This window comes from Talaromyces stipitatus, genomic scaffold (genome assembly GCF_000003125.1).
Source record: "Talaromyces stipitatus ATCC 10500 scf_1105507295527 genomic scaffold, whole genome shotgun sequence".
Taxonomy (NCBI): Eukaryota; Fungi; Ascomycota; class Eurotiomycetes; order Eurotiales; family Trichocomaceae; genus Talaromyces; species Talaromyces stipitatus.
Window position 1 is genome coordinate 1,563,858 of NW_002990114.1, and position 23,103 is coordinate 1,586,960.

Consider the following 23,103-nt stretch of genomic DNA (forward strand, 5'->3'; position numbering starts at 1 on the left):
ATTTGTCGCGTGATAGACTCAAATCTTGCTCGTAGATAGTGCGGAATAAACAGCGAGATCTTCTTTTACATAGTATGAAGATAAAAATGAGGTCAAAAAATAAAAATTACAAAATATTTGTTGCCTGCCAGGAAGGTGCAGAGATGAATCATCGTCATTGAGGATCCATATATGCAGCTCTTATTGGCTGGATTTGCCGCCGGTTATGCTGATTGGTGAAAAAGATCCATTCTGTCTTGGCATTGAACAGGGATTAGCGCCGTACTTACTGTTATAGTTATTACCATTAAATTACCATAAATTACAGTATCCTCACTTTAATAGCGGGATCGTCTTGAAATCGGAATACGCATCATAAGCAATGAATGTCCATTTTCATATAACTTCGCTCGAAAACATCACAGCCTCAGTTACTCAGGGTAGAAGAGGGAGCTTAAAGAACACCCTCACAAACCCCGGAACTTCATCATTCCCTTACTACAGACCACTGTGACACTAAACCAATACTTGGAAGCATTGGCACTAACAACCTTTTCAAAGACACCTGCATCAATTACATACGCTATATCCACTAGGATACCTCCAGAGACAACCTGACTTCTTACAGAATATGATAAATCAACGTATGCATGGAGATTGATGTCGATATCCGTACAATCGTGGACTGTGGAGCGATGCAGGCTGGTCAGCTCCTTCTAAGATCTTGTGATTTTGCTGACTCTATGCGCGGATTAGCATGGCCATCTAATAGACACTCATGGACATATATAAGAGAAAAGAAAGGAGAACAAACCGAGCACATCCACAGTACTCTCGGCATCGCCGATCATCACAGTGGAACGCGCCATAGTAGTCGCACCAGCACCTCGCTGCTCCGCCTTCTTCACATCGTCTCTGATTTCTGCTGTTGCAATAAATACGATACTTGGCAAGTGGACCTTCGTCGACGGGACTGGTACCAAGGTCCTCTGTTGCTTCGGTTGCGTTCGCCACGTCTGTTGGCGCAGCAAGGGTTGTCAAAGTACAGGAGCTGAGGAGCGTTAGGGCAGTGAAGATCACTGGAGAGAAATGCATTTTGGTGAATTGCGTTTGACTGTCTTGAGCTAAGAGAATAGAGAGTAAGATTGGAGCTGGTTTCTTCTTGATGACTCGATTTCGAGGGTGGTTAAGAAACGTCTTGAAATGAGGTTATATCAATGAGCGACAAAGCCCTTCTTTATAGACGAGCTCGACGTGGATGCAATATCTACTCATATCAATGCAGGTTGGCGAGGCAAACCAAATTCACATGAAAATGCCTGTATACAGATGAAAAACGATGACAGTGAAGGAGGAGAAACCCTAATGTTTCACCTGCTTGGGTTCACTGTGACACCAAGCTTGGAGGCCGAGGGACTCAAAGTGCAGCGCTTAGCCATGCAAATTAATCTTCACCTTGTCTTGGATATAGTTGTAAAAGGCCATATAACATCATGTGTCCTAGACAGATACACAGCACTGGATCCAGTTACATTGCTACCGTAACTATCTCGTTTATATCGGTTGAGTAGCAGGCAGATGACAACTTCTCCAGCTGCAAGGACTGAAAAACTTCCCAACTAAGTCGATAATGTATCGCAATATTTCTTGTTCACGAGTCCACTGCTCCCTTATCCATTATATAGTTACATCATGAAGCTATTTGGACGTATCCTCGGCGATTAAGATAGCAATCAAAATGTAACATTGAAGTGCCATGCGCAACATGGCATCCCCAGGATCCCAACAATGGAGCGAGATTCTGGGAAAAGAGTCGGGGTTTGTGATACCGTTGCTTCCTGAAGTGCAGATGGTGAGACATGATCTAGCAGGAATTCAATGAGACATCAGAAGTGTTAATGATAATTTTCTACCTAGTTGAGCTATGGTACAACATCCAGAATCACAAATCGTGCGCCAACCAATGTTCGTGTTCGTTCTTGTGTGATAATATCGAAGAGGAAGAGAAAAAACAAAGGGTAACCAAACTCCTGGCCGGGGATATCACGTTTAAAAAATGCAAATTGAAAACATGCAAGCGCTGAATGTCATGCAGAAAGAGGACGGAGATAACGGCGGGAAAAGAAAAAGGCATAGTAATATCAATGTAGGCGAATCAGATCGATCAACTAAGTTCATTGGGCGGCTGTAGCCCATTCAACAACCTCGAGAGCAGTCATGACAAGAATCAAGGTTGATGGGAGGATCCTGAAGTATGCAGATTAGTACGTAATCATCTAGTGAATAAAGTGCAAACTTACCAAACAACATAGCTTTGGAACAATAGTTTAGACATTGCTCCCATAAATACGTTATTGATTTGGCAGATTTGGGCCAGCTGAAGAGCAGATGGCGCACCGGTAAGGAGGAAGCAAACAATGATAAAGATTGGATCGTCGAGTATGCTAACGGGAGCATATTTGGCTAGCAACGCTAGCAGTGGTGCCATTATCAAAGTCGGCAGAAGCATTCTAGCAATCAACGATGCGATGATGAGATTACGCTCCTCTTTGGCGTTTTCTTCTTCATCCTCAACCGACTCCTCTGGCAATGTATTCCTAGCCAGGTTGGCACCGAGTACAACTAGAATCAAAGGAACAGCGACCTGTCCGTTCTGATCGATGGCACGGGTAATAGAGTTGCGCACAAAAGTGCCTTCATCGAAAAACAAGCTCTGCAAAGAAGGAATCGATGCAACCACAATTGCAATAAGCATAGCCCATAGAGGAGGATTCATAAATTCCCAAACCCCATGCAGAAACCGGCTTATCCAGGATGTAGTCACGGTCAGGAACTTCTGTACCGAAGGGGGGAGCTTTTCCAAGGCTTGATTTCCCTTTGTGACCGCATATTTACCCATGCGAGCATATGACTTGTTGATAGATCGTCTCCATCGATAGAGAAACCCTTGGATCCCCTTCGCCACAGGTGTGGAAGAGCGGCGCACTTCAACATCTGGAAATGTCAAGATATGACCAGTCGAGCTCTGTCGCGGTAGAAATGGCCCGTTGGGAGGAGGCCCAATGACAGGCAGTGGGCGGTCCTCGTCCGAATCTTCATCCTCGTCACTGTCGACTACGTCACGGTGCTGCGGCGATTGATCAGAGCCGTTACTGGGCAGTTTGGTGTAAGAGAGGTTGCGATCGGTGACTGGAGTCTGAGCGCCGGAATCAAAAGTAACCGAATTTGAAGTCGTGTGGACGATGCCATGCTCATTATCATTTGTTCCCGTGCGAAGTAAAGGCTCGTCCGGGTCCGTTTGCTGAGGGTTATCCAGATAATGTTCCTGTCCATGGTGGATAGAATGGACATCGCCTTCCTCAATGAACCGCTCCTTGGGTGCAAGCAAGACGTGATAGCCCCAGGTCCAGCGAACCAGTTGGCCAAGTTGTTGAAATATAAGTAGATAGAGGATGCCCCGCGCCGCGACTTCATCGTCGTTATCATTTGGAACAGCACTCCAATGAAGGCCTTTCAACGTCTGAGATAGAGAAATGACGAGGGAGATGGGTAAGGAGTTTGAGTTGCCAAACACCTATCTTCGTTAGCTCCTGGATTTTATTTGACCCGATGATGGGATGTCATTCAGAGATGGCGAGACGTACTCCCATGGCAGTCACGAAATTTGCTTGACGCTTCTTGAAGCGAAACAGTCGGGCGACAATATATGAGCAAAAGTAAGATACTGCAGTCATGACAACAAAAATAGCCGGGATAATGGCGAGATCGGTGAATTTCTCAGCTGTGAGCTGAGATGCCAGCTTCGTAAAAACTAGACACACGAGATTAGTAATAATCATGTTCACTCAAACTAGAGATTAAACAAACCCAGGCATGGTGTGAACAGAGCCACATTCAAATTAGCGACCAGCTTCTGAGCATCGGCATCGAACATGCCCTGTCGGGCTGCAATGTATCCCGGTAAACTGACGCAGACGACTTCAAGAACGGCTTCGAAAACTAAAGTAAGAAGATGAGGAAAGCTGGGATGGCTTGCGTGCGCTGCGGCACTCGTCACGGTTTGGGGGACGCCATCAACTGCGAGATAGCGACGTTCGAGAGCGGTGCGAAACGACGTTGGCGCCGTGAAGATGGCCATGTCGCGATTGTCCAGGGATGTCCGGATGGCCTGGAGAACGGACGACGGCCTGATCAGAGTAGAGGTCAGAAATAATGGTGATAATAAATGGAATTGGGAAGATGGAGATAGAAGACGATGGTGTGGAAGGAGCAACCGATGATGGAAGACGCCATTGCAGTGCCTGCCTGTTTATCTCTGACTGCTGCGTATCAGCCAGTATCACTGACGTCTCGGTGACTGGAGGCGGGCCTAGGCTCGTGGCTGAGTGCGATGCGATTGGACCAGAGCACGTACGCCGAGAATGAGTCTATGAAAGACGCCGGAGCCAATCATAAATTAGCATCTATCAACGCTGGCCCTTTTGAGGGAACCAGCTATCCCGCTTTGGGTCCGGATGAATATATTTTCCGCACTGTACCAAAGGCACGGATCCCGATGGTGGATTGCTATCCCCAACTGTATCACCAGTGTTTGGCATGGCGAATATTGATTCACTACTTTTATATACTATCGACATTTAGTCGGGATCATTCTACCGGTCAGTAATTACCCAGTTAACTGCGCAAAATTGATCTCAGGCACGGATAATTTTAGGACAAGATCTGATGACTTACGCTTTTGATTGTTAAGTTGTTGACACGAAAGAACACAAGATTAAGAACTAATGTTGCCCAGAGGAACACTCAGCATGGAGCTAACTAAAGGGAGAAGGGAAACGGCAGTGAATCAATTCGCGTTTACAAGTCAAAATACGCCAGCCAACAGGAAATATGTTACATGACTTCTCTGGCATATGTTTCCCCAGGGGCAGGCAACATGGGTCAGAGCTACGGCATGTGTGGAAGAATCCGGACAGGCCGAATGCATACTCTGCAGTTAACCATGTGAATATTACGTCTGTTCATTAACTGTTGGAGCTACGTTTGTGAGGTTGGTTGCGGGGGCAATGCTTCTCTCGGAACTTGTTCTTACCATTCCGTTGGCCATTCTAACATTGGGGGGGAGCAGGCACTTAGGAAAGGTCGCTCGAGGCCCGTGCTGATTTTTGATTAGGTTCTGTATTCTGGTTTGGACCAGAATATCATTGTCGGATAGGTTGACGACGGGCTATTCATGTGGGATAACAGTATTCGTAGACGATGGGTTTGCACAACAGGCGATCACGGAGGCTTGTTAGAAGTACGCTATGCTTCCAGAATCCAAAGCAGTGCTGTGGAAAATTCGAATCAGAAGGACAAGTGAGAGAAAATTATCAAGGATGTGACTCCAGAGAAGACTTAGACAAGTCAAATATCGTGAGAAAAGGGGGGACATCTGAGGCGGTAGGAGGCAGAACCACGTGCGTCGGGTATTCTTGATTGGACAATAGGGACCTGACCCCGTCTCTCAAAGTCTTTGCACTGTCATACGTATTTGCCCATGACCTCGTGGGTCAAGATGTTGTGTGCTACTCAAAGCCGGTAATGGAGCCATTGGCGGCAGTAGGGTTATGAGACTCACGCGAACCGCTATAGCGCTGCCATCGCCCGTTCCTTGTAGTTGAAACATCATACTCCAATTTCAACAGTCGCTCAATTTGCAGCAGTGCAGATAGATTGCGTGTGAATCGAAGAGAAAGCTGGACCCTAGTACAGGGGTCAACTTCATTTTGACCTTCGACAATGGCACCTTTGCTTCCTCCACAAGTAGTTCAAGAGGACCGAACCCCCGTTATCCATGTTCACAATACCCGAGGTCCAGTCGGGCCTAAAAGCAGTGAGAATCATTGGTCGTTGTACTTGCTAACTTGCTACGCCCCGGTGGCATGCCGTCGACTCGTATTAACATGAGAGCTGAACACGGAAATCCAATCGGTATGCTTGAGTGGACCAAACATGACTACATCTGACCTACATCGACTCTCACGTGCTGGGACTTCCCCGTCGCGGCCGGAATCACCGTGTTTTCCTTTGCGCGTCTCATCTACAATCTCCGCCGGGATCGATATGTGATGTCTGGAGGAGGCTCAGGCTGGCGGTGGTGGGTGTAAGTCCGCTATAAGAATCTTCTTGAGCTTCGCGCTAACATTCAAGAACAGCTATACCGTTATGTGCGACCTCTCACGCGACGACTACGTAGATCGGAGTGCCACTATCCAGATATGGCCCCATTTGCTGCACATGTATCGCACGCGTCTAGCACCAAGGCCGTTATAGATGGTCCAGGGAATTTTCTATTAGCTATTGATTCCGATCAAGCAATGGGCGTGCTTTCGGATTGGTTAAGTTGTGCTGCCGGCCAGCGTAACCGATCTCTAGAGCATACCCTAGCCTGATAAACCACAACCCTAAGATAATAACCCTAAAGGATGTATGTGGAAGCCACTTTCTATTCTAAAGGAGCGAACTCTCGCGTCATACCCTTGGAGATCCCGAGTCAAGCCACATGTGTCAATTCCCTGAAAGCCACACACAGATCTGAGCATATCAGCAGCTAGTTATCGATTGAACAGCCATGTACGTTAGGCGACGTCATGATCTGCAGTTTGTTGAAGGAAACATACTCCTGTCTCGCTTAATGGCGACAGGATGAATGGTGTATCGCACAATCAAGTTTCAATTGTCTTGACCTCTGTTAGATAGTCTAACTTATTGATTACGAGCACGACTTGGTAGGCGGGGTCGGCGACCCGCCAATCAGACCCCGCGATATGTGCTACAATAATTGATCGGAATTCTGAGCCACTGATCTTATCTGGTACCTACTTGACATAGTTCGTGTATGGTACAATATGCCTTGGAATGGAATTGAGACCAGTATTACACAGATGATCAAATATCCCACGAACTATATAGTCCAGCTTACTCATGTCCTTTTTTATGCGTGATGACTCTAAGCGGCGGAATTGCCGGGAACCCGCCGCTGTCATTGGAGCAGACCTTTTTTCCCTTCGCCACTCTTCTCTTGCTGCGGTATAACTGCATAATTTTAGATAGACAACAGTTGATACGTATCTTCATCATGCTGAGATATTATTAACTCAAGGCACCATAGGAACCTCAACCAATAGATAGATGAAATGTACCACGGGCGGGCGGCGGCAACGTCTTTCCTATATCCGCGGGACTCTTTTTGCCTGCTCTGCCTGAGGCCCCGTTTTTTCGCAGTTTGCCCCCCCGCGCCTTCCCCTGCCAACTAAAATCGCTGGGTAAAGCATCTCCAACTCTTACCCTTCCTCTTACTTCTTGCTTACTCTTCTTTACACACTCTCTGGTCATTCCCCCACCTTCGCATTGATTAGTATTCGAGTGTCCTCTCCTTCTGCCCTGATATTTGATCTCGAATTCCTTTCACTGTCGAATACATTCGTTGTCCCGTCGCCGTCTTTGGACTGACTTGTCTTGCTGCTGCTTGCTCTGTCTGATCGTCGAGTATTGTTCCCATGGTTGCAAACTGTGACAGAATCGTCTAAACCGTTCGTTCTTGCTTTTCCCGCCTATCGGCATTTTTCCTGCTCCGTCAACGTTACTGCGTGTGCGTGCTCAAAAAACCAAGCTTATGCCGTTCGATGCCTGAGAGTTGAAAACCCCGCATTGAACTTCTCAACTCGTGTTCTTCGCACCACCCACACAGTCAACCGTGTGCCAAAGTCCTCAAAATTATATCTGCTATACGAGCGATATTCGATCTATCACTGGTTTACCTGGTCGTTCTGGCGACTATAACGCTGCATTTTCCTCGGCTGCCGTAAAGGCGCCTTCCAAGGCGTCTTGCCGCTGAGAATACCTTGGATCTCCCGTGGAATTGAGTTCATTTGATATCACACTCATCATGGAAAACGATCAGAAAACGCCGGTCGTCGAGGACGTACCGGTTTCCCCTTCTTCCGAAAAAGAGCCAGAGTCCCCAATGTCACCATTGGAGACATCACCCGCAAAATCACTACTGTCATATCGGCCCGGATCTAAAGTGAACATGACCGAATCATCGACCCCTCTCGGGCAAGTAAATGCTGCTCGGCGAGGCGTTGTTCCACCCCAACGACCGATTGCATCTTTGGGCGGACAGTCCGGTGGTCTAAACCAAGACATAATGGCTAGAATGAAGGCGTTTTCTCTGTCGAGGCAAGGTGCTCCAGCTGGTCTCCCCCATACTACATCGACTGGTGGTATTCCCTCGTCAGCACAAGGATCACCTTCTAGTGGTGTTGGAAGTCCTGTTCACGGTTCTCCCCATGGCGTGCCAGTTGGTGCGATTACTGGAGGGTTGGCAGGACGGTTACCTCCCGGTGGACGACCACATCCACCAAATTGGGCGTCTGCCCCCACTGTTCCATCCACAAGCCCCAGACCAAGTGGATTGGCAGCTAAACGACTGAAACCGGGGCTGAAGCTCTCCGATGCGACTGCCCCATCACCGACTAGCAGGACATCGCCAGCAGCAAGCGATGGCAACGCAACCGGATCGGACGGCGCAACTGAATCTGCATTCAGCAAGTACTCCGATTTCATTGATACGAAAGCAGGTACTCTGCGTTTCAAGAATAAAGCAATCATCCATGGAAACGGCATTGAATTCTCTTCAGGCCAGAGTTTTAGCATATCGTTGGACGAAGTGGATCGACTAGATGAGCTAGGGAAGGGCAACTATGGTACAGTGTACAAAGTACGACATAGCCGGCCTCATTTACGCAAACCTGGGCTGGGCTTGTCTGGTATTGTGAGCCGAACAACCGGGTCACAAGATGTTTCATCTCCAGTCTTGAAACCCAACGACAACCTGACCGGAGTCGTCATGGCTATGAAGGAGATCCGATTGGAATTGGACGAGAAGAAACTAACACAGATCATCATGGAGCTGGACATTCTTCATAGATGCGTATCTCCGTTCATCATTGACTTTTATGGGGCTTTCTTTCAAGAAGGTGCAGTGTATATGTGCGTGGAATATATGGACGGAGGTTCCGTAGATCGATTATACGACGGCGGCATACCCGAGGATGTCCTACGAAAAGTGACACTTTCCACTATTATGGGTTTAAAGACCCTCAAAGATGATCACAACATCATACATCGTGATGTCAAGCCGACCAATATACTTGCCAATACCAGAGGGCAAGTCAAGATTTGCGATTTTGGAGTGAGCGGCAACCTCGTCGCAAGTATTGCAAAGACGAACATCGGTTGCCAAAGCTATATGGCCCCAGAGCGGATAGCTGGCGGCGGCATGCAGCAGGGTGGAGCTCCAGGCGGAGGAACCTACAGTGTGCAGAGCGATATTTGGAGTTTGGGTTTGTCGGTGATTGAGTGTGCAAAGGGAAGGTATCCATATCCTCCTGAGACGTACAATAATATTTTCAGTCAACTACATGTGAGTGCAACGAAGTCTTTTTATCGAGTATTTTCCTGATTTACTAATGCGGTCCAGGAAATTGTACACGGCGAACCGCCAACCTTGCCTGACGAGTTTTCTAACGATGCAAAATCATTCGTACGTGCTTGTCTCGATAAGAATCCTAACAACCGGCCGAATTACGCGCAACTGCTTCGACACCCTTGGTTGACTTCATTGATGGAGCCGCCTACTACGACTTCACCAGCCGACGACGAGCAAAGTACCTCATCTGATCAGTCACCCGACCCGTCTCCCCAACCTTCTCCCAATGAAACAGAAGACTCGGAAGTGGCTGCATGGGTTTCTGGGGCTCTTGACCGTCGCCGCAACAACCTTATGGGCTCTCCTGAGAAGCCAGCGTTGCATGCAGTGGCGCTGGATGCTGTTGCCGGAAGTCCTCTACTAGAAGATCCGTCAACAATTTCTCCACTGCGTGGTTAGTGTACGCTTGCTAGGCTCTTACATTCATCACCTATTCTACGTTTAGCCGGAGACGGGAGTTTTATAATCAAGAATTGAGGCGCGGGCGCCGTGATCAACCATAACAACACGAGATGTCATACGAGCTGGCATGATCTTCGATTTCACATCGAGAATTTGTCTTTCTATTCTCTGTTCAACCTGTTGGGCACCATTGTTCCGCGATCAATATCTATCTGTTTGGCTAGCATTTCTGTCGTGTGTCGCATTTCTGTTTGCAATGTTCTTCCTTTCATCATATTGTTCAACCAATATTTTCGAGCATGTTCATCATCGATACCTCTCATGATTTATTAAGTGTTTTAAATGCCTCTTGCTTTAATGAATGGTCATGGCTACATGAGTTTATGTACATACAATTACTACATCATAGAGACGAAACAGCAATCGTATACGAAGCGGGCATGGATCAGTAATATCTCACAAGTGTTCAGTTCTTTAGTAAGCCAGTTTATCATCGGAATGCGGCGCAATCACCTCAAATTGGAGCCGAGATGAGTTAAGGAAACTAGTCTAGAATGCTTGAATGCCTGAATCCATTCAGGCATGGGACACTAAGCCTTGCCTGCGCTCTGGTTGGCTACTTTTAACAAGCAGCTTTTTACCTTTTTAACTAAGCTGTATATGGTACTATAAGGCACCAGTGGGGTGAGGTGCTTAGTTAGGGTTAGGGCCACGCTTACCGCATTATTAGCAAGCTGGTTTGTAGGCTGAGTACGGAGTATAATTTACGCAGTATTCGGACTTGCATTTTATAACGTTGAGTCTGTACTCAGTAGGTCTAGAGATCTTGGACTGGAAGAGGCTAAAGGAGCTGAATGATGACAAATTGTTATGGATAAGATGATTGGCCAGTTTATAAAGCAGCCCCGATTAAGCATAGCTATTTCCATAGTCTAGAATGACTAAGATTACAAAGCCGACTTGCAAAAAAAGCTGCAAGCCGGACCCCCTCATCTCAGTGACACCTTGCTGGTAACCTATGACGAATTGGAGGTAATAATTGTCAATTGAAGCTGCCCCTCGTTGTAAATACCGTTTCTTGTCCTTTATCTCTCACCCCTCCTCTGCTTGATCTATCGCGTCGGCATCAATGCTTGCCCGCTTTCCCCACGTCATTCCGAGTCGTCCGTCGCAAGCCTATTCAATTGTCAGCAGAAGGAAATTTACAACTACAATAACAAGAATCTCCTCAGCCCTGGATTCTTCCAGATCTACTCCTATATCTCGACCCGTGGCAGCAAGACAATCTTCTATAACTTCCTCAGCACTTCCGCGTCTTGCTTCTCTGTCTAGACAGATTCCATCGTCCGCGTCGTATTCTACCATGGCGCCTATCGAGACCAAAACGTACGATTATATTGTGATTGGGGGCGGAAGTGGTGGTAGTGGTAGTGCACGACGAGCTTCGGGGTGGTATGGTGCGAAGACGTTGATTGTTGAGAGTGGTCGGTCTGGCGGTACTTGTGTCAATGTCGGGTATGTTTCATTCTCCTTTTCCCACTAGACCACTCTAACGTCTTGGATAGATGTGTCCCTAAGAAAATGACATGGCACTTCGCCTCTCTCAACGAAGAGCTCCACGCTGCCCGTCACTACGGTTACGACGTCCCCGAAAACATCAAATTCGACTACGGCTCTTTCAAGCGCTTTCGCGACTCTCGAATCAAACAGTTGAACGGCGTGTATGAGAATAACTGGGGTAAAGAAGGTATTGATTTGGTGCATGGACGCGCCCGTTTCGTCGAACCCAAAGTCATTGAAGTAACTGCCGCCGATAGCACCGAGACCAAGATTAGATATACTGCCAAACATATTCTGATTGCTGTTGGTGGACACCCCATTGTGCCTGGTGTTCAGGGTGCGGAGCACGGTATTACAAGCGATGGGTTCTTTGAGATTGAGGAATTGCCCAAAAAGTGGGCTGTGGTGGGCGCTGGATACATTGCGGTTGAATTAGCTGGTGTTTTAGCTGCGGTCGGTGTTGAGACACACATGTTTATTCGTGGTGATACCTTTTTGCGGAAATTTGATCCCATGATTCAGGAGACTATGACGGCGAGATATGAGGCCGTTGGTATCAAGGTTCATAAGCAACACAAGGGTTTCAAGGAAGTTCAGCTGCTCAAGGATGGGAAGGGTGCTGATAAGGTATTGAAGTTGATTGGTGTGGAAGGGGATGAGATTGAAGTTAATGAGCTTCTTTGGGCGGTTGGACGAGCTCCAGAGGTGGAGGATCTTCACTTGGAGATTCCGGGAGTTAAGCAGTCCCGTAGTGGACACGTTATCGTGGACGAGTTCCAGAATACTAGTGTTGAAGGTATATACGCCTTGGGTGATGTTACAGGTCAGGCCGAATTGACACCTGGTAAGTTCCATCCTTTCCATTACTATACAAACAGTATATTAACATGAACAGTCGCCATCGCCGCCGGCCGTCAACTAGGCAACCGCCTCTTCGGAACCCCCGAACTCAAATACGCCAGACTATCCTACGAAAACATCCCAACCGTAGTCTTCTCTCACCCGGAAGTAGGCACAATCGGCCTCACAGAACCCCAAGCCCGTCAACGCTTTGGCGACGACAAGATCAAAGTATACACAACCCGTTTCACAGCCATGTTCTACGACCCTTTCCCCACAGAAGAGAAAAAATTGAACCCAACTCAGATGAAGATTATTTGTGCTGGACCAGAGGAGAAAGTTGTTGGATTACATATTTTGGGTCTTGGAGTTGGTGAGATGCTTCAAGGGTTTGGAGTTGCGATTAAGATGGGTGCTACGAAGAAGGACTTTGATAGTTGTGTGGCTATTCACCCGACTAGTTCGGAGGAGTTGGTAAGTTTTCCTATCTGCTGCTTGTTTTGGCGAGGAAGAGGTGCTAATAATGACTTACTAGGTGACTATGCGATAAATGTATATATAATCGCCTTGCTGTGGACGGATGGAGGTGGATTAGAGACAGCCTTTTGGCATTTGTGATTAGATTTGGAGAGCGTAATGCAGAATTGAAGTCAAATAAGAATATACTTGGTTGATCATTCATTCACATATGTGTAGTCCACGTTGAGTATTGGAGCTGGCTATAAATGATTCGTGCGGCGCTATTAATGCCCCGGCTCAAGGATGCTCACTAAACAGGCCAGGCTCACACAGGATAAGCATCGGATCTGCATACACCTCACACATCTCTAACTAAACTACCTCGCTGCTTCCAATAAGTTCAGAATACGCAGAATGCCATCCCTGGCGAACAAGCCGTGAAATCTGAAGAATAGCAATGCAGTCAAGCAAGTAGAAACGCGAAGTATCTTCCTGCCTCCCTTGTTATACAAGAAAACAAAAGGTCCCGCAGCACGGTGCCTTCTATAAGGAATTCTGCTAATCAGTCATAGTGTAATCGTCAATATCCCTGTGACAGATGCACTCGCCATCGACAGCCAGAACGCTGTGTCTGTTCTTCTACACCACCGGCGCCGGCCGTTAAGAGAAGTGATGAGGATCAGCAAATTGGCATTGACCACTGCGAGCATCTTGACAATGACTATGTTCAAAGCTCTAATCATCTCCCAGTTTTGGGCAATGATGCAATTTCCCGGGAAAGGTCTAAGTCTTCTCTGGCTAAAACTCACGGTTACTATGGATGCAGCGAGTTCAATACCATGGCCCTGTCACGGAAAGTGGGATGATTCTTCGACAGATTCAAAAAATTAGCCTACTGATTCATTTGTGAGTCTAGCTAGTACATGAAGGTGACTACCCTGATGCTCTCAAGATACGCCTATATCGAATGAGACTGCGGTTGAGGTCCGCAGGACGCTGGACAAGATGTTGAGTCGTCCAATACTCGATTTTCTGGTCCGATATTTCGTGACCAAAGTCAACTGGTGCGCTGGCTGAGTCTTTCCTGTTGATGACTTACTGACCTTATCTACAGGATAGAGCAACTTCTATATGCACCTTGGCTCCTGACTCAATATCAAAAATGGTGGAATCTAGACAGGCTATCATCTGTTGCTGATACTGAATTCCCGGTCCTTTTCCTGAGAATATGTTGCTATACTTCACAGTTCTTTCCTTCCTGGGATTATAATATTGACAGCATTAAAGGGGTAGCGTTGGCAGATATTCTTAAGTCACACGAAGAAGTCATTGATGTGCTCACACCAATATGTGTCCGTCTCGATTCACGAGGTTCCCTGGTACGCGTACTGCATATCCTCTTCGGCGGATTGGGGTCTTTGTGTATAGGTCGAATGAATATGTTTTGGGAATCGCTTAGCTGTGGTACACGTGCGGCATAACAAATAGGTTTACATCGAGGCACTATAAAATGGGCCAACGGCACCGATGAGCTTGAGAAGGGCATGTTACGTCGGGCAATTTGTGATATCCACATACGGGATGAGTATTTCCTCTTCACGATCCTTTTGATCTATGGTATCTCATTCCTTTGTCATAGCTGCTTGTCAAACGCCTCGATCGTATACCCTTCTTACCCGATCGTTTAATTGAGGACATCATGCCCCGAAACTCGGACCCGATACACCAGATGTCTTCAACGAACGCGTACTACTAGCTCAACTTGCTCAATTTTGGCGAAACCACGGCTCTTCAGTCAAAGAATCCGAAGAATACACTGTAATAGCAACAGAAGAGCGATACGACAAGTTTTGTAGTGCTTTTCTTCTAGAATTATCACCCCTTTCGCTTTTCAACCAGATATGCAATGGGACGAACGTATACCTACAATTTCCAAGCAGCGGGAATTATTTCACAATGTCATTTTTGAGCATCTTTGCTAGAACTTCCGGCCCGATCTCTTTCAGAGATCTGACCAAATTCTGTCTTCCGGGCATAAGCAGTTTGTTATAATGCACAATAAAGGCGTTAGCTGCTGCATCACTTGCTCTGCTGGAAGGCGTTCGGACTCTACATGGTATGATGGGCGACTCCCATACGAGATTGTCAGGAGTCATTGTGCCGACCTTTGATGCAGCAGTGCCCCTGCTCCGTCTGTGTGCGGATAACGACTTTCCAGGTGCTATTGGTACAGAGAGTCAATCTCAAAATATAAGGAGTCCACATCCCCTAGGAGCCGTGACGTGCGGTCTGACCCGGTCAAAATGCTTGCAGGCAGCTCGAGATGCACTGGATAGTCTACAAAATCTCGTGGAAGTCAGTAATCAGGCTGAAGCTGGAGCTCGAATACTCTCCCACGTTATTTGAAGTATTGAGAGCTCCCTTTTTTTTTATCCCGGGCTCTGTGGTGATTTAGCAAATATGACAAGCAATTTCGCGATGCAGACTTCGGAGGATTGGAACTAGAGTCAAATGCCAGAACACTTATTACAAGACAGATCTTTAGCAGATTTTGTTTATGATAATGGAGAGATTGATCCAGACTGAGAAGAGATTATTCGGGATCCAGATAGTAGCTTTATGCCTGGAGAGATTGGTTAAGCTGAACGAGTTTTGTGTGCATTCATTTCATTTGGCTCGTAGTTTAGTTAGACTATCTAGTCATTTCTTACAAGCATTTAGGACAGCACATCTAAAATAATTACAAGCCACTCACTTTTCTCTACTCGGCAGCTACTTGCAAGTCACAAGAACGATACAGATCCGACGACCGATAATGGTCGGCCGACGAAATGAGTCTGTGCTACCGCGTTAGGCCTAGCGCTGCCTAATCTGGACGATTAGCCCTAACTGTCTGTTCAAGTCAGGAGTAGTGAGCGTCAACTTTCAGTGTGCGACACAATGAATGTGCATTTATAAAAAATTACCTAGGTAACATGGTATCTATTTATAATCAAATTTACGCAAGATAGTACCACATTTGCATGTACTGAAGTTTGTCGGTTTATGTTTCAGTGTTCACTGGGCAGCTGACTCCTGGCATCTAAACATATATTTTGACATCTTTCAAAGCCCAAGTCTAGTTTCGCAATTACTCAGCACTTGCTGGTCACTCAATATAACTTCTTGCTTAGCCTTCGTGTTCTCTTCCTGAGATTTTTTCAACAGCAATTCGGAGACTTAGAACAACATATCACTGTGATGGCAGACACCGCGAAAGAAACCATGGCGAACGCTAATTCTGAAATAGACTCAAGTTCGTACACCAGATCAGTCCCACTTAACGGAGGCGCCCAAACTACCGATAATATTGCGAATGAGAAGGAGAACGACGAATCTGACAGTCCAAGTTCTCCACGATGTCCACGGGGTTTCCTGGGCCCTAGTTGTCGCCAGTAGGACAACACCATTGCAGCGTAAATCCAGCCAGTTGTGGTCAAGGACTCTTCGCCCCTTGACAAACTAGCTTGGCTTCCGGTTACGTTTCTGGCGTCGTCTTGGGGAACGAATTTACTATGGTAAGAGAGCAGCGCCAACAATCCCTAAGTTATCTACCAGGGAGGTCTGTACTAAATTGCACATTATAGGGGAGGTGTATATGCAAGATTTATCAGCAAATGGACCTTCTGCTCGAGCTTTGTTATTTTCGCTGTTTGATCCACTGTTTGCGGAGCTGCGCCAGCGATGGATGCACTTATCATGGGATGCGTAATTTGTGGTTTGGGAGGTGCTGGAATGTGAGCTCATATTCCCTAAAGCCGTTTTTTGACTGAAATATATAGGTATTTTGGATCCATGGCCCTTCTAACGCAAATGACATCGGAACGAGAGCGGCCGCTTTTTCTGAACCTCGTCGGGTATCACCTTTGGAGCAGGAACTGTATTGTGCCCAATCATTGGCGGAGCGTTCGCTTTGAGCAGTGCTACTTGGATATGGGAGTTTTATTTGTCAGTATTGTCAGTATGTTTTTTTCAGTCCGATTCATTGCTAAAATTACCGAAATGCAGCAATCTGGTCGTCGGCGGCGTTTGTGCTCCGGTCTATCTATTCCTCCTTCCTGTCCTCAACCCACATCCAGGGCAAACTATTAAGCGACGAGCTGGAGAAATTGATTACATTGGCGTTGTATTACCCTGCGGCCTTATCTTGTCTATTGGTATGGCCATTTCTTTCGGTGGAGTTGAGTATGCGTGGAACTCAGGACGAATAATCGCCCTGTTTGTCATCGCCTTTGTTCTCCTCTCCGCTTTCCTAGCTCAGCAGATTCTGTCAATTGGAACGAGCGTCGATAACCACAAATTCCCAGTTCCGTTCCTCATGTCTAGTTGTTCTTTGATTGTGCTCTTCCTAGAAATAGCCTGCGCAGCCACCTGTGTCCTCGTTCCAGTCTACTTCTTACATCTATACTTTCAATTCGTCAGGGCCAACTCCGCAATCCTTGCTGCAATACTAATGCTACCTTTCATGGCTTTCCACACCGCGATTGCTATTTTATCGGGTTGGCTCGTCGCAGAACCGGTTACTATGTTCCATGGTACATACTTGCGGGCATAACTTACGTGCCAGGCGCCACTCTGCTTTATATCGTCAACCAGGACACATCATTAGCCAAAGTATACGGTTATGAGATTCTCATTGGCTTAGGTTCCGGTGCAAGCACTCCGCTCAACTTTGCGGTTGCTTCAATCATGGTTTCACCGGCTGATATTCCGCATAGCACTGGATGGATTACCTTTACCTAGCTAGGAGGGCCAGCTATCGCAATTAGTATTGCAAGCAGCGTATTTCTTAATAAAGCTCACATTGGTATTGGCAAGCTGTTGCCCAATTTGTCGAGGACCGCTATCAGAACCATCATTTCTGATCCAAGTAGCCCGCTGCTACGAGGCCTGCCCCAATACGAGCAAAGCCGTGTGGTTGGTATTGTGGTGCGATCAATGAGCGATGCATATATTTTGTGTATTGTTGGTGGATCTTTGGTGTTACTTCTAATCTTCAGGTTCAAAGTCAACTCGAGGCTTTATGGCTAAAGTTGGAAAAATCGGAGTGAACATCGTTTCACTTGAAACTTGTCGATCTCCGTGACTATTCATGGGAAAAACTTCAACGGAGTAATTAGCAAATTATTTACAGAAAAGAGTGATGGGGTGTGGTTGAAATAGACATCCAGGATGTGTTCAGGGTATGTTGAATGGATAGGAAGTGGAATGCATAAGGACTTTGGGGAAATGTATAATATTCTTGAGTGATTTCAAGTTATAAAGCAATGGGCACCTGAGGAGTCTAGGTAATACTCGCAACCCCCATAGCAGTTCACATGAGCTTAAGGGCGGAAATGGTAAACCGGCACACTAGCGTGATCAGCATATTGACAATTGAAAATAAGAATCTTCCAGGATATGAACGATAGTGTATCATCCCGTAGAGATCATTTTATGCTTCACGGCCAGTCGACTTCCAAGCATTCCAATCACGCATGCTCGCTCCCCGATTGCCGAAAGTAACGTGCATGAACGATCCTGGATAGCCCACGTGCTAAGTGTGGAGAGGATGAGGTTTTTTTTCGGCATGTTTTTTTTTTTTGATATTCGGAATATCTGAACTGCGAGACCGCGGCCATAAACATCTTCATCGAGTTGAGCATTGAGTCGGTCGAATGGAGGGACATGCCGAATTATACCGGCCCAGACAGTGGATGAGATAAGCTTATCTCTGCCGATCCTTCGGCAGCGATAGAAAAGTGCCGAGGGGTTTACCCTTCATACGTTTATTTTTTCCCTGGCTAAAAGCATCTGGTGATGAGGCTTAGGCTATGAAAGTCAAAATGGTGAAGGGGCCTATGCCGGGAATAACCTCTACTGTCCAGCTGCCAGTGACTTCAGCCTCATTTATGAGCCTTGACATACCCTTTATGCTCGCTGTCTACGAAAGTGTTACAGTAAATAACCATCAATCACACACCGATCTTAGATTGTATTGAATTTCCGCCAATTGAGGATAAATAATTAGAGGCAAACCGCCATATAAGGAAGGTATCTACTTACGTACAAAAATTACTACATATGGACATGATACACCCCGCAGTTAGCCTGCAGGGATTCACCCGTATCAGTGGAGTTAATTCATAGCCCAGTGCAATTGGCAGTCGGCATTTTGCCATGATATCCACCGTGCTCTGTTCATGTTATACTGACGCTGATAGCTACTGAGATAGGTTACTATAGGTGTGGATTCAATAGATAGATACGTATATTGGGGACCTGACTTATCTACTTAGCACGTAGGATTAGCTATTGTATGACCATTTTCACTTTCCTCACTGCTCCCTTTCCGCCTTTTTTTTCCTGGTTACTGCGGTCGGCCCAGCTCCCCGTCTGATGAAAGTCAGATCATCTGTTGTTCGAATTGGGATACGATAAGCTGAGCTTGACAGGGCTTTGTGGTGTTGATGCCGGATAGGTAGCTTACTACAGTTGAGCTCGAGTACGGCTTATTTCCGCAGAGGCTTTGCTGGTATTGCCTATTAAGAAAGAAGAGATATAAAATAGCGAGAAAGATCCACGTATCATTTTGCTGTTTTTGATTCTACTATCCCAAGAATGTTAATATTGGGTGAAAGACAGGCCTAGAATCTTAATCAGAGGTCACAACCAAAGATTGAAAACTATCAGTTCTTTGACCTGGTATTACATTCAATTGATACCAAACACAATGGCGGATAATCATCACGAGAAGAATACAGAGGATGTTGAGTCCAACGTTCCTATGCAACCCATCAACGAAAAGCAAAAGCAACCTACACAAAACCTTTCAGATGGAAACCTAAGTGTACAATCCGTCTCGGACTTGGTAAATGTCCAACTTGACCCGGTCAAGGAGAAGAAGTTGTTGGCCAAACTGGATCTGCATTTTGTGCCGATTATCATGTTTGCCTACTTGACTTGTTTCTTGGACAGAGGAAATATCGGTACAGCTTCCCCTGCCTCAATAAGAGAAGGAATGAGAAGCTGACAGAGGATTATAGGAAATGTCAAAGTAGCAGGCATGCCAGAAGATATTGGTGCTTCAGCCGCGCAGTATTCCACTGCCGTGTCAATCTTCTACGCAACATACGTCACCTTCGAAACACCTCTGGCTATGCTCATGAAGAAAATTACTCCTCGTAACCTTCTATGCGGTCTTTGCGTGGTATGGTCACTAACCACTATCTTTACGGGATTCGTAACTAGCGTTGGCGGGCTATATGCCAGTCGTCTAGTGCTAGGTTGTTGCGAAGCAGGTCTGTTCCCTTGTTTGAATTTGTATATCTCGATGGTGTATCGAAGAGAAGAGCAGGCGAAGCGGGTTTCGTATTTGATGAGCTGTGCTGCTCTTTCGGGGGCCGTGGGCGGCTTGTTGGCGTATGGTTTGTTGCAAATGGATGGCGTGGCCGGAAAGGCTGGTTGGAGGTATCTCATTTTCTCCTCGTGCGGTGCTCTTCAGCTCTGGACTAACTCTTATACAGATGGGTATACATCATCGAAGGCCTTTTCAGCATAGTCGTGGCCGTATGGGTCTGGTTTGGATTACCCAATGATCCTACGAATGCCTACTTTCTCACTACGGAACAAAGATGGATGATGCAAGTCCGGAACGAGCAGTCCAGACAGTATCTCGGTCCGGAGAAGTTTACCTGGGATCAGTTCTGGATTGAAGTGCGCGATCCCAAACTGTACTTTAGGTGCGTTAACATCAGACCTGTCACAGGAAAACGAGGAAGACTAACGAGACAATAAAGTGCCGCGACACAATTCTGCCAGGATATTTTACTATACGGTTTTAGTACTTTCCTCCCTGCTATCCTCAAAAGCATGGGATACAACACACTGAAAAGTAACGCACTCACTGTACCTGTCTACATCTGGGGCGTGATTAGCTTCACCATCCTCGCTTGGTGGGCAGACCGCGTCACACGTTTCGTCCCCTTCCTCCTTGGTGCCAACGCAATCTCCATTGTTGGCTACATATTGCTGATTGCCGTCAAAACCAATGACGCCGTCAGGTACTTTGCCACCTACCTCTGCGTAGTAGCATGTTACCTGGGCCCTGGTCTCAATATTGCCTGGCTCAACGTCAATGTTGCGCCTCATCATCGCCGTGCTGTGGCTATCGGCTTGCAGCAGACCATCGGTAATACGGCGGGAATTGTTGCAGGGCAGGTTTATCGCAAATCGCCGTATATCTTGGGAAATTCATTCTCGTTGGGTTCGGTTTGCGTTGCGCAACTGTTGATTGTGGCTCATGCGTTGTATTTGAGACGCGAAATTGCGGCTAAAGAGCGTATCGCTGAGGGCAAGGTTGAGGATAAGCGGAGAGTTACTACTGGCGATGGAGCTGTTGATTATAAATACTTCTATTGAGGGAACTCCCGAGGTCGTTATACTGGAGAAGTCTTGATTCAGTTTAAAGTCAACTTTCAATGTATGTATTGGATTACTAGTACTTAGGTATATAGAACTAAATAAGCAAAGTGTTCATTCTACTAAGATCACCCTGTCCAATTGCTTCATAATCGCGACTTTCGTGGCGTTCTCTCAAAGCTAATTGCATTCCACCACGGCCAATCGGGCGGTATATCATCCTTATTATTGAATGTTCCTTTAAAATCGGGGTTACGTTTCTCAAAGAAGCTCTTAGTACCCTCAATATTATCCGCACTACCAAACATATCCCAGATCAAGCGCGAGTTCAATAAATGCGTTTCCTCAGCGCTTCCCGGACTTCTCCAGATGAGATCACGCATGATCGCCGTGGAAATGATGGATGTATTCTCAGCAATATCGGTGGCAATCTCCAAGGCACGAGCAACAGTCGCCTCCGGTGAAGGAAGAATTTCCGAAAACAAGTCTGACAGTAAAGGGTGTGAGGCAGGGTATACAGCACCGGTAGTGACCAAATGCAAAGCCCGCGAGTGTCCGATTAGTTTTGGTAGGAGAAAAGCCGATGCACCCTCCATAATCAACCCACGACGAGCAAACACAAATCCGATTTTCGCATCTTTGTATGCAACTCGAATAGCAGCCGGAAGAGTCACGGTAATGCCGACACCAGCAGCCGAGCCATTGATAGCAACAACAGTGGATTTCCGACAATTGTGCATTGCCATGGTCACCCACCCCGCACTGTCGCGATAATCTCTCGAAGGTGCGGGGTCTTTGTCATCTTTGGATGCTATACTTGCAAAGCCGACTTCAAGATCTGCTCCCACGCAAAACGTGCTTCCGGATCCAGTTAGGACGATTGCGCGGACACGGTCGTCAATGTCGAAAAGTTTGTAGACCGTTTCGAGTTCTTTGGCCATTTCAGCGACCCATGCGTTGCGCTTTGTGGGTCGATTGAGTTCTATTACGACCACTTTTGTGACAGTTGGGCAGTTAACCGGGACATGGGAGAGTTTGATGTGTTTCGTTGGAAGATAGGCATAGGAGGCCGGAAGGTCTGATTCTGCCATGGTGAAGCAATAATTTCAAGATTTGGTATTGTAGGAAACGAACAGGTACCTAGGTACGCTGTTGAAGGTCGTAAAGAAGGTCTGGTGGTATCTAATTCGATATATCGGATCGGTGTACAGTATCGCGTACCTTAACTGAAAGTATCACTGGGTGCAGATAACCAAGGACTATCTATTGAGCGGCTATTGAGCGGCTAGTGTCCAAGGAGAGCTACTCGAAAACAGAAAACCGAAGCATCTAGTCCCTGGGTTAGAGAGGGCGAGATAAGGTGAACGCGGAGGAGCGCTACAAATGCGGGGAAAGTTTCAGATTGGCGGATTTAACCTTAAAAAGCAGAAACTATAAATCAATTATTCCATTCTGTTTATATGAACTACGCGATATCTAAGCAAATCATGAATGTCCCTCTAAGATTCATTCTGTTATATCCTGCTACCAATTTGATGCCATTCTGAGCCTGCGTGCACGCACCGAAACCTTCACTGCCTTCAGGATTCATTCGAGTGTGAAAGAGAGGGAAAACCCTAAAAACTGTCAATGTCCAAGCCAGGGATATGGACAAACAACATGTCAAATCGATCGGCAAGAGCAACATTATGACCGATAAAAGGCCTCTGAGGAAACTGCAGCAAGCGGCCCAATCCTAGCACATTCCTCACATACTGGGCCATTGCTCGAAATCCACGGATGGATGCATGTGGATCTTGCCGGAGAGCGTACAAGCTACGCCTCGCCAAATCGAGAACTTGGATCTTCAAAGGTTCAATGAGTAGTGTGAGTATGCTCTCTCGCTGCGG

The 23,103-nt window shown here is 46.6% G+C and overlaps 8 protein-coding genes across 8 annotated transcripts; 5 read left to right on the top strand and 3 right to left on the bottom strand.

Annotated features, from left to right (window-relative positions):
- Positions 1-446: 446 nt before the first annotated feature.
- TSTA_086160 (uncharacterized protein) lies at positions 447-1,074 on the bottom strand (the record flags this gene model as incomplete). Its single annotated transcript, XM_002478303.1, has 3 exons — positions 447-544; positions 794-894; positions 926-1,074. 3 exons carry the CDS (start codon positions 1,072-1,074, stop codon positions 447-449), a joined length of 348 nt encoding a protein of 115 aa, XP_002478348.1.
- A 1,079-nt stretch (positions 1,075-2,153) lies between these two features.
- Positions 2,154-4,117, bottom strand: TSTA_086170 (Auxin Efflux Carrier superfamily; the record flags this gene model as incomplete). The annotated part of the gene is made up of 4 exons (XM_002478304.1): positions 2,154-2,226; positions 2,280-3,553; positions 3,624-3,790; positions 3,847-4,117. The coding sequence occupies 4 exons, from the start codon at positions 4,115-4,117 to the stop codon at positions 2,154-2,156; spliced, it is 1,785 nt and encodes a 594-aa protein (XP_002478349.1).
- Positions 4,118-7,909: 3,792 nt separating this feature from the next.
- On the top strand, positions 7,910-9,913 carry TSTA_086180 (MAP kinase kinase (Pbs2), putative; the record flags this gene model as incomplete). Its single annotated transcript, XM_002478305.1, has 2 exons — positions 7,910-9,448; positions 9,506-9,913. The coding sequence occupies 2 exons, from the start codon at positions 7,910-7,912 to the stop codon at positions 9,911-9,913; spliced, it is 1,947 nt and encodes a 648-aa protein (XP_002478350.1).
- A 1,366-nt stretch (positions 9,914-11,279) lies between these two features.
- Positions 11,280-12,866, top strand: TSTA_086190 (glutathione oxidoreductase Glr1, putative; the record flags this gene model as incomplete). The annotated part of the gene is made up of 4 exons (XM_002478306.1): positions 11,280-11,431; positions 11,482-12,320; positions 12,372-12,790; positions 12,852-12,866. The coding sequence occupies 4 exons, from the start codon at positions 11,280-11,282 to the stop codon at positions 12,864-12,866; spliced, it is 1,425 nt and encodes a 474-aa protein (XP_002478351.1).
- A 914-nt stretch (positions 12,867-13,780) lies between these two features.
- TSTA_086200 (uncharacterized protein) lies at positions 13,781-15,181 on the top strand (the record flags this gene model as incomplete). Its single annotated transcript, XM_002478307.1, has 5 exons — positions 13,781-13,839; positions 13,890-14,197; positions 14,264-14,392; positions 14,505-14,692; positions 14,840-15,181. The coding sequence occupies 5 exons, from the start codon at positions 13,781-13,783 to the stop codon at positions 15,179-15,181; spliced, it is 1,026 nt and encodes a 341-aa protein (XP_002478352.1).
- A 1,317-nt stretch (positions 15,182-16,498) lies between these two features.
- TSTA_086210 (uncharacterized protein) lies at positions 16,499-17,369 on the top strand (the record flags this gene model as incomplete). Its single annotated transcript, XM_002478308.1, has 3 exons — positions 16,499-16,551; positions 16,597-16,671; positions 16,823-17,369. 3 exons carry the CDS (start codon positions 16,499-16,501, stop codon positions 17,367-17,369), a joined length of 675 nt encoding a protein of 224 aa, XP_002478353.1.
- A 2,157-nt stretch (positions 17,370-19,526) lies between these two features.
- On the top strand, positions 19,527-21,214 carry TSTA_086220 (MFS transporter, putative; the record flags this gene model as incomplete). The annotated part of the gene is made up of 4 exons (XM_002478309.1): positions 19,527-19,782; positions 19,840-20,263; positions 20,320-20,535; positions 20,593-21,214. 4 exons carry the CDS (start codon positions 19,527-19,529, stop codon positions 21,212-21,214), a joined length of 1,518 nt encoding a protein of 505 aa, XP_002478354.1.
- Positions 21,215-21,311: 97 nt separating this feature from the next.
- TSTA_086230 (enoyl-CoA hydratase/isomerase family protein) lies at positions 21,312-22,305 on the bottom strand (the record flags this gene model as incomplete). The annotated part of the gene is made up of 2 exons (XM_002478310.1): positions 21,312-21,394; positions 21,471-22,305. The coding sequence occupies 2 exons, from the start codon at positions 22,303-22,305 to the stop codon at positions 21,312-21,314; spliced, it is 918 nt and encodes a 305-aa protein (XP_002478355.1).
- Between the last annotated feature and the right edge of the window lie 798 nt (positions 22,306-23,103).